General features: G+C 58.7%; 1 protein-coding gene across 7 annotated transcripts; it reads right to left on the bottom strand.

Annotated features, from left to right (window-relative positions):
- Window positions 1-7,180: 7,180 nt before the first annotated feature.
- Window positions 7,181-9,410, bottom strand: HSPB7 (heat shock protein family B (small) member 7). Of its 7 annotated transcripts, none has more exons than XM_077775852.1 (3): window positions 9,218-9,410; window positions 8,535-8,683; window positions 7,181-7,342 (listed from the first exon to the last, which is right to left on the bottom strand). In XM_077775852.1, exons 1-3 carry the CDS (start codon window positions 9,408-9,410, stop codon window positions 7,181-7,183), a joined length of 504 nt encoding a protein of 167 aa, XP_077631978.1. The 7 variants fall into 7 exon arrangements, with proteins under 7 accessions (XP_077631978.1, XP_077631979.1, XP_077631982.1 ...); XM_077775853.1 differs by having other exon boundaries at window positions 8,535-8,680; XM_077775856.1 differs by having other exon boundaries at window positions 8,550-8,680.
- Between the last annotated feature and the right edge of the window lie 4,686 nt (window positions 9,411-14,096).

Below are 14,096 nucleotides of genomic sequence, written 5' to 3'. Positions count from 1 at the left end.
GTTGGAATTAGAATCCAGGCAAGTCTCGTGTCCAGGTTGCTCCTAACCAGAGGGCTGATGGCCTCTCGTCCCAGAAGAATCTCTCCCAAGCAGAAGGGATCCATAGAGAACAGACATAACTCAGTCTTCCAGAAGCTCACAGCCTGGTGGGAAGCCAAGAAAGGAAGTGACAATGACTTACTTCTGATACGTGCAGCAGTAAGAGTATACAGGATAATGCTGGGGCTGGAGGAGGGTGACCAGTCCATTTTGGGGAGAGGAGATCAGGGAGGGCTTCCTGCAGGAAGTGATGTCTAGACTAAGATTTGACCAGTGAGTGAATCACACAAAGGCAAGGGACCCGGGATGGGGAGGGTTCCAGGAAAAGGGACCAGAGTCATTCGGTCTGGCTGGAGTATTCATGCGGGCCAAGCATTTATTGGGCACCCACTGTGTGCCTGGCTCTGGGCTAGACCCCACTCTGGAGCAGAGGTAGGACAGATGAGGCCCCGCCCGGGAGGAGCGGATTCTCCAGTCAGGCAGAAGATGAGTGCGTGTGTATACAAAACAGTTGCCAGAGAAGTGGCAGGGGCCACATCACATCACGTGAGGTCTTGCGGGCCTCTATGAGGCCTTTAGGNTGAACCGCGAGATCATGACCTAAGCGAAAGTCAGACGCTGAACCGACTAAGCCACCCAGGCGCCCCTGCCCAGACCTACCTTTAAAAAAATATAGAGCATGTTGACTGTTCTGTTTTTTTTTTTTTTTTAAGTTTATTTATGTAAGTAATCCCTACACCCATCCTGGGGCTTGAAGTCAGCACCCCAGGACCAAGAGTCACAGACTTCCGACTGAGCCCCCTAGGTGCCCTGAGAATGCAACTCTTGATCTCAGGGTCCTGAGTTCAAGCCCCATGTTGGGCATCGGATATTGAATTTACTTAAAAAAAAAAAAAAAAGTTTCTCTAGCTTTTGTGCTGGGACCAGAAGGTAGGGAAGCTTTGGAGGCTGTGCCCTAATCTAGGCAAAGGGGGGTGACGACTTAGACTAGAGAGGTGACAGAGTACTGCGGACGACATATACCCTTCCTCTCTCCTCCCCTGGTGGAGAATCACTGAATTAGAAGAGCCCAAAGAAATGGCTGCTGTGGCTGCACATCCCGCTTTGGAACAGCAGGTGTCGCCCTAGCATCAGACTGGAGGACACCACATCCGGTCCTGGCCATGAGGCCACCTAGCGGGGTCCATGTTTTCAGAAGCCACACCTTCATTCTGCCCAACACCTGCTTTGTCCCGATGACTATATGGGTGTATATATTTTAAGTTTATTTTTTTTAGTAATCTCTACACTCAATGTGGAGCTCGAACTCACAACCCTGAGATCTAGAGTCACAATCTCTTCTGACTGAGCCAGCCAGGAGCCCCATGACTCTGTACATTTTTATATGTATCACACAGTACCTCTGTGAGAGGTGGGTATGACTTTTATTGCCATTTTACAGATGCGGAAAGAGGCAGAGCCCAAATGCAAACCCCAGGAAGTGTGACTATAAGCCACGGCATCATGACACTGAGCCATGTGGCTGGCACTGTGTTCACATTTGTTCCATGAACAAATGGTTATGAGGACCCAGCCTGGTGGCTGGCAGTGTGTGGGGCTGAGCAGATGAGCAGGGCCCTCTCTGGGATGGAACACACCGGTGGAGGAGGGGAGCAGCTCAGTCCGTCTCTCCACCCACAATCCTGTGCAGCATTATCCCATTTGATAGATCAGGAAACTGAGGCTCAGGTAGGTTAAGCAACTGACCCAAGGTCACATAGCTGGCAAGTGGCAGAGCCAGGGCTGAAATTAAGGTAGTTTGACCTCAGAGCTTTGCCTACCGACCACACTGTAGGAGCTTAGCGAGACTCTGTGGACGGAATGAATCCATGAATAAATGAAAGCCTTTACTGAGCCAGTGGGTGAGTTAAAGTGTGAGAAAGTGCGTGTGTTTCCAGGTTAGCAGCCTTGCTTAGCACTGTGTCCTCTGCGCCTTCAAGGGTGTGTATATAACAGGTGGTGGTCAAGAATTGTGTGAGAAGGGGACGCCCGGGGGGCTCGATCGGTTGATCATCCAACTCTTGATTTGGTGGGTTCGAGCCCCGTATTGGGCTCTGCACTGATAGTGTAAAGCCTGCTGGTGGATTTTCTCTCTGTCTCTGCCCCTACTCCACTCACACTTGGTCTCTCTCTGAGAATAAATAAAATAAACTAAAAAAAAAAAAAAGAATTGTCTGAGAAGGAGGGGAGGGAGGAAGGGAGATGCAGATTTGCAGTCCTGCGGCCCCTCCCTCCTCTTGGGCTCCCCAGGGCCTGCCGCCCTGTCTAGTAGCCCCCAGACTCCTATGAAAAATTGTCCCTGTGTCCAGGCCTTGGAGGGAGGGCCTCAGAGCTGGGGACTGGCCCAGCTGGCCGGTGACAGGTGAGCCGCGGGCCAGCTGTGCGGAAGCCCAGCTGTGTTGACTGTAAACACGGCTCCCGGCCCAGAGGCTCCTCCCTTGGCCCCCAGTCCCGCTGGTTCTCAAGTCACCGGCTCAGGACCCTCTGTTATTGGAGCACAGAGCCAGGTGGGCGGAGCCTTGGCTTTGGTTATTCAGAAAACAAGCACAATTTTAACCAGAGCTTACCATTTATTAAGCTTATAGGAAAACACCGTCTCTCTCCAGTGGGTTCATCATAGCAGCCCAGGAAGGTGGTGCCTGGTCTGTATTCACAGGATGAGGAAGCGAAGGCTTTCAGAGGCTTCTTCTGGCCACCTCCACCCCCAGGGCCCAGAGAGGGTCTTCTGCGAGAGCCAAGGAACCTCTTAGCTCTGCCCTTACCTGCTTTCCATGGACAGAAGGCTGCTGTCCGGAAACCCCTCTGAACCCCCGGCTTCAGTCATGATCTCGATGGAGCCAGAGTGTGGGTGAAGCTGGGGAGGCCGGGAGCCAAATCTGAATGCAGTAACAGTAGCTGAGCCCCTACCGGGGATTTTCAGTGCATGGCACCCACGAGCTACCACATGGTGGCCTTTACAACGCATTACAAAACAGCCCTAGCGGGGCGCCTGGGTGCCTCAGTCCCTTTCAACGCTTGGTTTCAGCTCAGGTCATGATCTCCTGGTTCTGAGCTCTGAGCCCCCTGTCGCCTCTGCAGTTAACTCTCAGCCTGCTTGGGATTCTCTCTCCTTCTCTCTCTGCTCCTCTCCCATTCAGGTTCGCTATCTCTGTTTCTCTCAAAATAAATAAACTAAAAAAAATAAAGGAAAGAAAAGAAAAAAACACTCTTGCAAGTAGATTCTATGAGCACCACTTACAGATGGGGCAACTGAGGCACAGAGAGACTATGTGACTTCCTCAGGGTCACACAGCTCAGAAGGAGCAGAGCCAAGATTTGAACCCAGGTGGGGTAGCTCCAGGCTGCAACTGACCCTCCACTATTTACTGAGGATCCTTAGCTTTTTAAAAACACCTTACAGGGGCGCCTGGGTGGCTCAGTCGGTTAAGCGCCCGACTTTGGCTCAGGTCATGATCTCACGGTTCGTGGGTTCGAGCCCCACGTCGGGCTCTGTGCGGACAGCTCAGAGCCTGGAGCCTGTTTCGGATTCTCTGTCTCCCTCTCTGTCTGCCCCTCCCCTGCTCACACTGTGTCTCTCTCTGTCTCTCAGAAATAGATAAAAACATTTAAAAATTTAATAAAAACACCCTACCAACATGTGCTTGGCTCCTTTCTCATGCCAGGGTTGGGAACAACAGAGCGAAGTGAGGCATCTTCTCCTTTTGCAGAGCTCAGATAGAAGGGGAGGGACAATGTGGGAGGCAGGAGTTATGTCTGGGCCAGGGAGAGGGGGCCCCGGGCATGAAGGGGTTGGTCTGGAAGAGATGCTCTGGCCTGAGGTCCTGGAGGCCTCGGTGTTCATCTCACCTCAGCCACTGACTTCTGTGTGACCCTGGGCGAGGCTCCAGCCCTCCCTGGGCCAAGGCTCCCCACCACACCAAGAGGGGTGTGGAGTGACTCCCTAAGGGCACAGAGCAGGCCAGCCCTGTGGGTCTGCCCTCACCCTCAGGCAAGTCTGAACACAAAGTTTGGCCCTCGGGTTCTTTGGGCTCTGTCTATACCCCTAACTGGTAGCTCTAGAAGGCTTTCTGGAGAAGGCAGCTTTGAGCCCAAAAGTGACGGAAACTTCTAGGTCCCTGGCACTACCTGACCTGGGCTTCTCACGGGTCCCCAGCCGGGGAAAGTCTGTATCTTTTCAACTCCCCCTGCCCTCCTACCCAGGCCGACTCCAAAAACTATAGATGTACAATTTTGCGTTTCCTGTGCAGGGTGTCAGAATAAGGGGCAAGGGAGCTGACCTGCCCCTCCCCCTCGGGTGGTGGTTGGGGGCTGGGGCGGGGAGAGGAACTGTTTGGGGCTTTCTAGAGCCATAGACAAGGATTCAAATCTCAGCGAAGCCACTTCCAAGCTGGGTGACCTTGGGCCAGTTCCTTGACCTCTCTGAACCTCCTTGGTACCTACTTTGCAGGATGGTCGTGAGGATGAGCAGAAGGCTTGGCACACACTAGGCGCTCAATGAANTTTATTCTGGAAAGGGTGGGGGGCCGGGGAGACAAAGCGCTGTGGCCAGCCCAGGCGCCCAGGGGGCGGAGCCGATGAAAGAGGGACTGTGGTCCCCATCTCCCCGCCCTCCTCTTCCACGGGGTCACCTTGGTGGGAGGCCTGTCTCAGACAGTCTCTACNTTCGGCCCCTACCGGCCACTTCCGGAGAAGCTGCCCCCTTTTTTCCAGCCGGGGCTGCCAGCGGCCCAGGCCCCACCCCCTTCGCGCGACCCTGGGAGGGGCATCGCCGGGGTCGGGAAGCCAAGGTGAGCCTGACCCTGGGCAGGGGTCGAGGGAGACTGGGACGCTGGCCCGGCTCCACCCCCAACTCCCGCGCAGATGCAGATGAGTTTCGGGGCTGCAAATAGCCCAGTGGAATCAGTGAGTCACGGAGGCTGGAAATACCGCGCCCCCTCTCCTCCTCCCCTCCGCCCGCCCGCAGCCGGAGCTGCACCGGGGACCGCCTGGCACTCGGGTTTCAGTGGCCGCCTGGGGGTGTTGGGGGTGGCGTGGGGTCCCTCCAGAGAGCACGCGGACTCCCCGAACCAGCCAGCGCTCCAGCCAGGTTCCAGCCCTGCTCGGGGCCCTGGCTCCGTGCGACCCTGAGCCCAGTCACTCAGCCAGTCTGGTCCCTAGAGCCCATGTGACACCAGATGGGCTTCAAGAGGGCAGGTGACGCAGTGCGGCTGGCCCAGCCGTGGTGTCCCTGTGCCTGGGACAGGGCTCAGCGTGCAGCAGCAGGGGCAGTCACTGCACGGTTTTTCAGGGCAGTAATTCTGGGATTCCTGCTCAGGTGAGTCCGGGAGCTGAGGCAGGAGACCCCAGGACCCACGTTTCTGTGAGGTCCTGGAGATTCACGTAAGCTGCCACCCCTGTCCCCAAACCTTAAGGAAGTCAAGTCTGTCAATCCCGGGGTTTCTCCCCTGGCTGCCTCCAGCCCATCCCAAGTTTGAGAACTTCAGGCAGGTGATCTTTGGAAGTCTGTGATTCTGTTGTTTATTATGTGTGCAGGGTACAATGCCAGGGTCCTCCCATGCCCCCCACCCCCACCCCCCAGCCGTCCCTTAAGGGCCCCAGAATGGCAGGGGTGAGAGGCCAACCTATAGAAAGAACACTGACCCAAGAGGTGCAGAAGGCAGAAGCTGGCCCTGCCTCTTGCTCTAGGGGGTCTCGACTACTGTGAACACCCCCTTTCCCCCACCCCTGCATCTGTATGTTAGAGACTGAGCCAGGGTCACTGCAGGTATCTGGGGCTCCCCAGGATGAAGGCTGACTGGGGGTCCCTGCCCTGGACTGGAGAACAGGAGGGAACAGGGCTGGGGGCTCTTCGCATGGTCTGGACCCTCTGTCTAACAAGAAGATCCCAGCAGGTCGACATTGGCCATGAGGGACAAAATGAGGGGACTACTCCCCATTGCACAGAGGGGTCAGGGGTCGGGCGGTTTGAGAGCAGCTTTCACAGCCTGGGTTCAAATCCAACCTTTAATGAGTAAGCTGGGCATTCAGCCACTCAGAGACTCAGTTTCCCCATTGATAAAAATAGAGATGTAAAATCTGATTGTAGAATGTTCTGAATTCAGCCTCAACCAGTGGTCATGCTCAGTAGTTGAAGGACAGGACGGTAGGTGAGCGCGTGTGCACCTGTGTGTGTGGTATACACACACCAGGCTGCACCTGTGTGTGTGGTATACACACACCAGGCCGTGTAGATTCATCCACTGAAGAGGTGGGGGAGGTGACTGGCCCCGGGGGAAGGTTGGCAGAAGCCGGGGTCCAGCCTTGAAGACCCAAGGCCCCATCCTTGTTCTCTCTGTCACCTCAGCTGGGCGACCTGTCTGTGGGGACAGCCCCGGGAGCCCGGGTCTCCGGGTGGAAGGAGGGACCAGCCCCACCCGTCTGCCAGGCCTTGCCTGAGGGCACGGCAGGTGCCGGGGGCAGAAGTGTTGCGCTTTATCACGAACCCACTGCATCGGAAAAACCCCGTCTATGTACAGATGTCACGTGGCCCCGCCCTGGTGTGGCAGCTGGGGCACCAGGTAGCAGGCAGCCTGGCAGCTGGTTTGGGGCTCGGGGAGGGGCAGAGGAGAGGGTCCCCACCATGGCTGCCCCCCATGGCCCCCCTGTGTCGTCCAGCTGGATCAGCACCTCCGCTGATATCTGCCTCTGCCTCACCCCCTCGCCTTGGCCAAGGGGGTCCCGGGTCCCTGTTCCCCCGCAGAGACTCCTCAGATCAAAGGAGTTGTCCATCTGTCTGTCCTGCAGATTATTGGCCCAGAGCTCCTGCCTGTCCCAGACCCCTTCCCCAAAGTGGGTTCTTTGGGCTCTCCCTTTCCAATCGCAATCCCTTTATTCTGAATTAAGTGAACGAGGCCACATCTGGAATCTGGGGGCCACAGGTGAGGCAGAAGGCCTCAGTTGGGGGGGGTGACCCACCTGGGGTCTGATGGTGTTGGGGCCTGGAACTCGAGCTGAGATGTCCTGCAAGGTGTCATAAGGGGTGAGGAAAACGTCTCTGGCAGGCCAGGGGGGAGAAGGGGGGAAGGGGGCGGGGAGGAGGAGGCCCTCAGATTTTTATCTCTTTTCAGAAGGTCTGCTGGACGTGCTCCGTGTGTGGGTGACGCCGGGCCCGGATGGTGAGGCTGCCGTCCTCCCTCAGGGCCGAGGTCACTGAAGTGGGGTCCACGTCCTCGGGCAGCTGGCACTTGTGAGCGAAGGTGTTCATGACTGTGCCGTCGGCTGCCAGCTAGGAAGGGGTGATGGGTCAAGGCAGGATCCCCCCGCCCCCGCCCCCATCCTGCTCCCATCAAGTCTTCTTCATCTCACCCCAGCCAGGTGCCAACATGCCAAGGGGTCCTACTCTCGGGAGCAGAGGGGTGGCCAGGGTGGCGGTGGCTGAGGGCTATGCAGGGGCAGCTTAGAGAGGGAGGAGCTCGGTGGCAGAATCCGGAGCTCCTGGGCGGCAAAGAGGAGACCGCACACAGCACGGTCGTGCCCTCTGGGATGCCCAGACACACTGGGCGTCCACTGCCCGGGTTGGGCAGCCCGCCCCCGTGACTCGGCCAGCACATCGTGTCCAGGGGAGTCTGGGGCGGCTGAGTCACTGGGGGGAGGGGCAGGACTGGCACGTGCTGCCCTCTGGTCCTGGTGCCCGCAGCCCTCAGCTTCCCTGGCACAGGTGCCAGGGCATTTAGCCTCCCCTGCTGGGGAGAAGACGCCAGGCCATGGGGGACCTAGAGGAAGCCTGGGGCAGGCCCTCTCTGATGGGCTGTTGTGGCTGCGGCCGTCTGGGGGCAGGGCTCTTGGTCAGGCTGGGCCACACCCTCCGCCGGGGTGTCGGCCTCCTGGGAGCTGGGGCTCAGAGACCCTAGTGACCCAGTGCCCCTGAGGCCCATGGGCAGAGGGAGCATGGGGTGGGTCCCCAGCATGTCTGACCCTGAACAGCAGGGCCTCTGCCCAGCCTTGGGTCTAGTTCAAGGATCCCAGGATGGGGCGTGAACCGCGGGGTAGGGGCGGGCCGAGGGGCTTGAGGGGTGTCACGTGGGGGAAGTCCTCCCCGCCGGCTTCCCAGGTGAGCCCCCTGCCTACCCACATGCCCACCAGAAAAGCTGTCCCCACTCAGCCACTGTCTCCATCCTCCGGGCACCCCCTCACCTCACCTCCTCAGGGGCCCCTGCCTGCATCCCTCCACCCCTCTCCCATTCCCGTGTGGCTCCCTCAGCTGTCCTTGGCTCCTAAAGACAGGACCTCAGAGCCTTGGGGCAGGGAGAGGCAGAGGCTGGGGTCCCGTGGCGCACACGTAATAGAACAAGGTCTCCAGGTTCCCCTGGGAGGTTCGGGGCAGGGGCCCTGGGCAGGGTCTGGGGTCCTGGCATGGAGCCTGGGGTACAGAGGGTGCAGACGGGGAGCCGGGCTCCGGGCGGCGTGGCCACGCTCACCTTCTCAGCCCGCACCTCGATGTGGTTGTTGGAGGTGGTGACAATGATGTCCTCAGGTGAGAAGTCACTCACGTCCACTGCAAACTCATAGGCGTCCCCAAGAGTCTTGATGTTGCCCGGCCCCCCGGGACGGGCTGTGAGGGAGGCTGCTGTGAGCTGAGCTGCGGGCAGAACTGCATCTAGAACCCGGGTCTCTGGGGGAAAGGGGCGGGGCCCCCCAGGCCTCACCTCCCTCTCGGCCGTTGCCCCTAACCCTCTGCCCACCTCTCCTCACCTCTCGCAGCCCCCCTTCTCCGCAGCAGGGCCGGGCCTCGCCCCACACAGGTGGCATAAGTATGTGCATGTGACCCTGCCTGTGGCAGCCCAGCGCTGGCCTGGTGGCTGGGGGATGCCTCCCACCCCTCAACCCCATCCTGTCCCCTGCGGCTCCGGCGAGGACCTGGCCGCGGCTGTGTGTGGCCGTTGGCATCTTCGCTGACCCCCGGGGCCACGACTGTTCCCTGGAGCCCAGCCTGCTCTCCTGGCCACATCTGTCTCTGCGGCCACATCTGTGCTGGTGGCCACACGTGGCTACGGTTGCAGAGCTCCTGTGCGTGGCGGCTCGGGGACCGTCTCCAGAGCGGCCCCCGAGCAGGTGCCCCCACCTGTGCGTCGCCCCTCCCCTCGGAGCCCTGACAACTTGCCTGGGAAGGCCCGTGGCTCAGTGTGGGGCCTCATGAAGCTGCCAAAATCCTCGGAAAACATGCTCAAGGCTTTCTCCATGGGCGGGTCCTGGGCCGGGAGGGCGCGGGAGGCTGAGGAGGACGAGGCTGAGGAGGACGAGGAGGAATGGAAGCTTCTCTCCTCTCTGAAGGTGGAGGAGGTCCTGTGGCTCATCCACGGCGGGCGGCCGGGCCCTGGCCAGGCGTGCAGGGGGACAGGAGAGGGTGTGGGCTCTGGGGGAGCGTGCCGGGCCCCGATTGCCGGCGCTTTATAAGGCCCGGCCGTCCCTGGGCTTGGGGCCAGCCCCTTGTCTCCTGGCTAAATTTAGGCCTTGCCACGGCCCGGAGGGGGCTGGAAATCTTCTCCGGTGAGGCGGCGCTGCTGACAGTCTAGCACACGCAGGCCCGGGCTGAGCTCACAGCGCAGCATTCCAGGCCGATAACTCCAGCCCGGGGGCCTCCGCAGCAGCGGGCCGGGGGCAGTCTGTCCCCTCGCCATCCGGACCCCCGTGTCCACCCCAGGACCGTGGGGGGGGGGGCGGTTCTATGTCGCTGTGTCCCCCGTCAGCCTGGAGTTCTCTAAGGACTGTGTCTCCCCCATCAGATTGCAAGCTTCTTGAGGACAGGGTTTTCTGTTTCCTGTCCCCCTCCCCCAATGTCCCAGTCTTTGGCAAGAAGGGATCTAGGTGGTGGCCCAGCAGGGCAGTGGGGCCCCAAGCCCCTGGCTCTGGGGAGAGCAGGAGACCCAAGGTGAGAAGGTGGGGGTGGGTGAAGGGCGCCCACCTTTCGGACCCTTGTGTGAGGTGACTCCCTCAGGGCAGATAACGTTTACATCCATCTCTTAGGAAAGACTGAGACAGCCTTTGGTTGGGGGGGGGGAGTAGAATGTGCAGCTGTCCCCCGCCCGCTCCCATGGGGACCCAGATTCCAATGCTTGCCCTCCCCCTACTCAGAACATTTTGGGGCCCCAAGAGGAGAAAGCTGGCGGTCCTTGGCTGGGGTGGGGGGTTTGGGCTAGGACTCAGGGGAGGAGGGCAGATTCGTTTGGTAATTGCCCTTAAAGATTGAGAAGGTTGGGGCCCCTGCTTCTTGAAGTCAGTGAAGCGTCTGACTCTTGATCTCAGCTCAGGTCTTGACCTCAGGGTGGTGAGTTCAAGCCCCGTTTCGGGCTTCATGCTGGACGAAGCCCTGCTTTAAAAAAAAAAGTTCTACAATGTTGTGTTCCAGGAACCATCTACTCAACGGAGATGCTGAGGACTGCGGTGGGCGGGGCTTGTTAGAGGTAAAGGAGAATTCCAGAAGACATTATTCTAGCTCTGACTTCTGGAGCGCCTCCAGGCTGCGAGCTTTCCAGCACGGCCCCATTTGATCTCCACACAGCTCAGGAAAGAGATGCTGTTCCCATTTTATAGGCGGGGAAGTGGAGCCTCATGGAGAAGGCGGGGCTTGCGCATGGGTCAAGTGGCAGAGCTGGCCAGGTGGGTCTGATTCAAAGCCCTCTAGGGAGCTGGGGTGACCTGACCGTATGTGTACAGAGACAGGCTGGCCCAGAAGCCCCAGAAACCCCTCTCTGGCCACCCACAGCTCATCAGAGCCAGGACTGACATCGTGCAAGGCCAGTAGGTGAGGGAGGAGAGGCCGTTCTGGGTGGTGGGCACCGCCCAGGCTACAGCGTGTGGTCTCTGTTCTTTTCTCCAGATCCTACCTTTCTTGCCCAGACCAGCTCTGATTCCTCCTCCCCCATGGAGGCCTCTGTGATTGCTGCAGCCACACAGGGGCCCCTGCCCCAGATGCCCACCCCAGCACCTGGCACTGTGACCAGGTCTTCCTGGGGCTGTGACTTCTCTGCAGCGTCTTCGTTCCCCCATCAGACTGGTGGTTCCCCTGGTGCAGGGGTCTCCTGTCTCCCCATCAAAGTGGGGGCTTCTGAAGGTGGAGACTGTTTCTTTGCTTTGGCTCCCATAGAACATCATCCGTGGGGAGCTCCATCTACGGGGAGTTATGGTGCCGGTGGTCTGTGGAGTAGGGGCAGCTTAGGGTGCAGGGTGTAGCTGGGAGCCAAGTGGTGGCTGGGGTAAGAGGGGTCTGTCATTGTAGTGGAGATCACTGCTGGGCCCCTGTCACCCATCCTGTCTGAGGGGTTCCAGCAGAGCTGCCAGGAAGTTACCAGCAGGGGCGGGGGTGGGGGGCCCAGAAGCCTGCCGCCCGCTGGGGAAACAGGAGCCAGTGGCTAAATGCAGACATACTGTCACGGTGCTGAGGGCCTGAGTCACTGCTCCTGGACCTCAGATCTCATTACCCACCCCCGCCCACCCTTCCCCCTATCTCTGAGGCATTGCCCATAAATGTACCGCATCTACTGACTTCAGGGGCCAGGAGGGACCTCAAAAGGTCATCAAGGCCATTCCCCTGTCTCTATGCTCTCCCTCCAGATCACAGGGATAGAAGGAACTTCAGAGATGATCCATTGCCCCGAATCCCAAACCTACCGGTGCATCCCGATCATCTGGGGAAACGTTTGACAAACACAGGCGCTTCCCTCTGTATGCCAAGATTCTGATTCGGGGCCTTTGGAAGGACCAGGACTCTGTTCCCATTGGCTTCTCACACAGCCAGCTGGCAGGCCAGTATTTGGAAACCATTCAACACTCAGCAGATATTTATTGAACACCTACTACGTGGGGGGCACCATTCTAGGCTCTGGGGGACTCATGATGGATGGAGGCAGAGATAGGCCCCTGCGTCCACGACTCCTCATGGGGCAGGACACCGAGGCTCCGAGTGGTGAGGGACCCATCGGGGTGGCAGAGCTGTTCTGGCTCCCAGCCTGCTCTTACCCTCCGCTGCTGGGGCCTGATGCAGGAAAATGCCTTTGGGAGGGGCTTTGGTGCCCTTTTTGCAGCTTCCTGGTGCTCCCAGGGCTGGGAGGTGAGGCTGGCCAGCCAGTGCTGGCTGTGGGGTTGTAGCCTATTCAGCAGGGCGGCCAGTTATGCTGTTACTGTACACAGTCAACAGTTTGTGGAGACAGTGGGCCCAGGTCCACGCAGAGCAACGAGCCCACACCCCACCTCCCACAACACACACACATGCTCCTATTTGGGGTGGACTTGGCCGGGCATCTAGGGGCAGAGAGTGGCTCAGGATGCCAGATTTTAACAAGTCATTAAAGGGCTGTGATGCTTTTCACAGAGGAGTTTTATCTGGAGGAGGGAGGGAAGGCGTTACCCCAAATCAATTGCCCACATCTTTCCCAAAGTGGCATCAGACCCAAATCCTCTGCTTTGTGCCCAAACCCTTGCCCTGACTCATTAAAGCCACAGGGATTGGAGGAGCTCTTGGGAGAGGGAAAGCCAGACAGTCTAGGGCTGGGTTCAGCCTCTGCTGTGTGACTTTATTTATTTATTTAAATGTTTTATTTATTTCTGAGAGAGAGAAAGAGAGAGAGCGTGAGCAGGGGAGGGTCAGAGAGGGAGACACAGAATCAGAAGCAGGCTCCAGGCTCTGAGCTGTCAGCCCAGAGCCCGACGCAGGGCTCGAACCCACGAACCGTGAGATCATGACCTGAGCCAAAGTCAGACGCTTAACCGACTGAGCCCCCAAGGTGCCCCTGCTGTGTGACTTTAGATACGTGTCTACACCTCTCTGATCCTCGATCGTCCGCTAAATGGTGATACTGTCCTTGACTCACAAGGGCGTGGGAGGATGAACAGTGTTGCAAACGTGAAGGTCCTGGCATGTGGCGGGCACATAACCTCACCGTGTCCCTCATGCCCTCACTCCTACTCTCTGCTGGGGTGGGACCGTCTGTGGCTTTCACTCAGCATTATAATTTGAGAGAGCTGTTTTCTGAGACCAGAAGGGCCGGATATGAGGATCAAGTGCAAGTTCCTTTCCAGGCCTCGGGGGTCTGTGGTGCCCCAACTCGCTGCCCGTGCTCCAGTTTGTTAAGTCTCCCCCGCAACCCCCGATCTCTGAGCAAGGTGGACAGTGGAGCAGCGTGCAGGCTTTGGAGTTTGACAACGTGGTTGGAAATTCTGGCTCTGCCCTCCGTCTTTGTGACCTTGGACAAGGAGCATCACCCCTCAGAGACTCCAATGTCTTTAAAATCCACAGATTTGGGGGAGGGTTAAGCACAGAGCCCCGCACACAACCAGGGTGCAGGAGCAATGCGGCCCCTTGTCTTTGCCCAAGATCTTCCTCCACCGCCACTGGCTTTCTCCCCTCTCCCTTCTCTGCTGCTGCTGCTGCTGCTGCTTCTTTTTAAGTTTATTTATTTTGAGGGAGAGAGAGAAAGAGGAGAGCGAGTGGGGGAGGGGCAGAGAGAGAATCCCAAGCAGGTTCTACCCCATCAGCCCCAAGCCTGACGCGGGGGCTCAACTGAACGATGAGATCATGACTGGAGCCGAAATCAAGAGTCAGATACTTAACCCACTGAGCCACCCAGGCCTCCCTCTTCTGTGCTTTATTAAACCCTTTCCACGCCCCGATCTGAGAATCCAGGGCCCTGACCCTCAGCCCCTGCAGATGACCCCTCGCTGTCCTGCTCTGTGCACGTGATTCTCTCTCCCTTGTCCCCCAGCCGTCGGGGGGTGCCTGCAGCGTGCTTGAGTGCCACCCTCCCGTGTGGCTGTCCTGGGTTTTAGGGAGCTCCGGCTCCTGGTCCCCCTTGGCCGTTCCGCCTGGCATGGCTCAACCGGCCTGGGCAGTTCTGGTTGGTTTGTCAAGGACATTCTTAATGGCCACGGCACAGCCGGGCAGGGCGGGGCGGGAGGGGGCCTAGGGTGTTGATTGGTGGAGGTTCAGGTGCACCTGGGCTGCAGGCAGAGGCCGCTCTGTTAGAGGAGGGCCGGCCGGGGCCACG

Source organism: Crocuta crocuta, unplaced genomic scaffold, assembly GCF_008692635.1.
Source record: "Crocuta crocuta isolate KB4526 unplaced genomic scaffold, BGI_CrCroc_1.0 scaffold127, whole genome shotgun sequence".
Classification (NCBI taxonomy): domain Eukaryota; kingdom Metazoa; phylum Chordata; class Mammalia; order Carnivora; family Hyaenidae; genus Crocuta; species Crocuta crocuta.
This window is presented reverse-complemented; position numbering and strand designations above follow the sequence as displayed.

Bases quoted from the DNA above. Each gene is read 5' to 3' on its own strand.
- HSPB7 (XM_077775852.1), bottom strand. From the start codon at position 9,410: ATGAGCCACAGGACCTCCTCCACCTTCAGAGAGGAGAGAAGCTTCCAT. The intron at 8,684-9,217 runs GCAAGTTGTCAG...CTCAGCTCACAG, and splicing joins TGAGCCACGGGCCTTCCCAG to CAGCCTCCCTCACAGCCCGT. The intron at 7,343-8,534 runs GTGAGCGTGGCC...ACCCCTTCCTAG, and splicing joins TCGAGGTGCGGGCTGAGAAG to CTGGCAGCCGACGGCACAGT.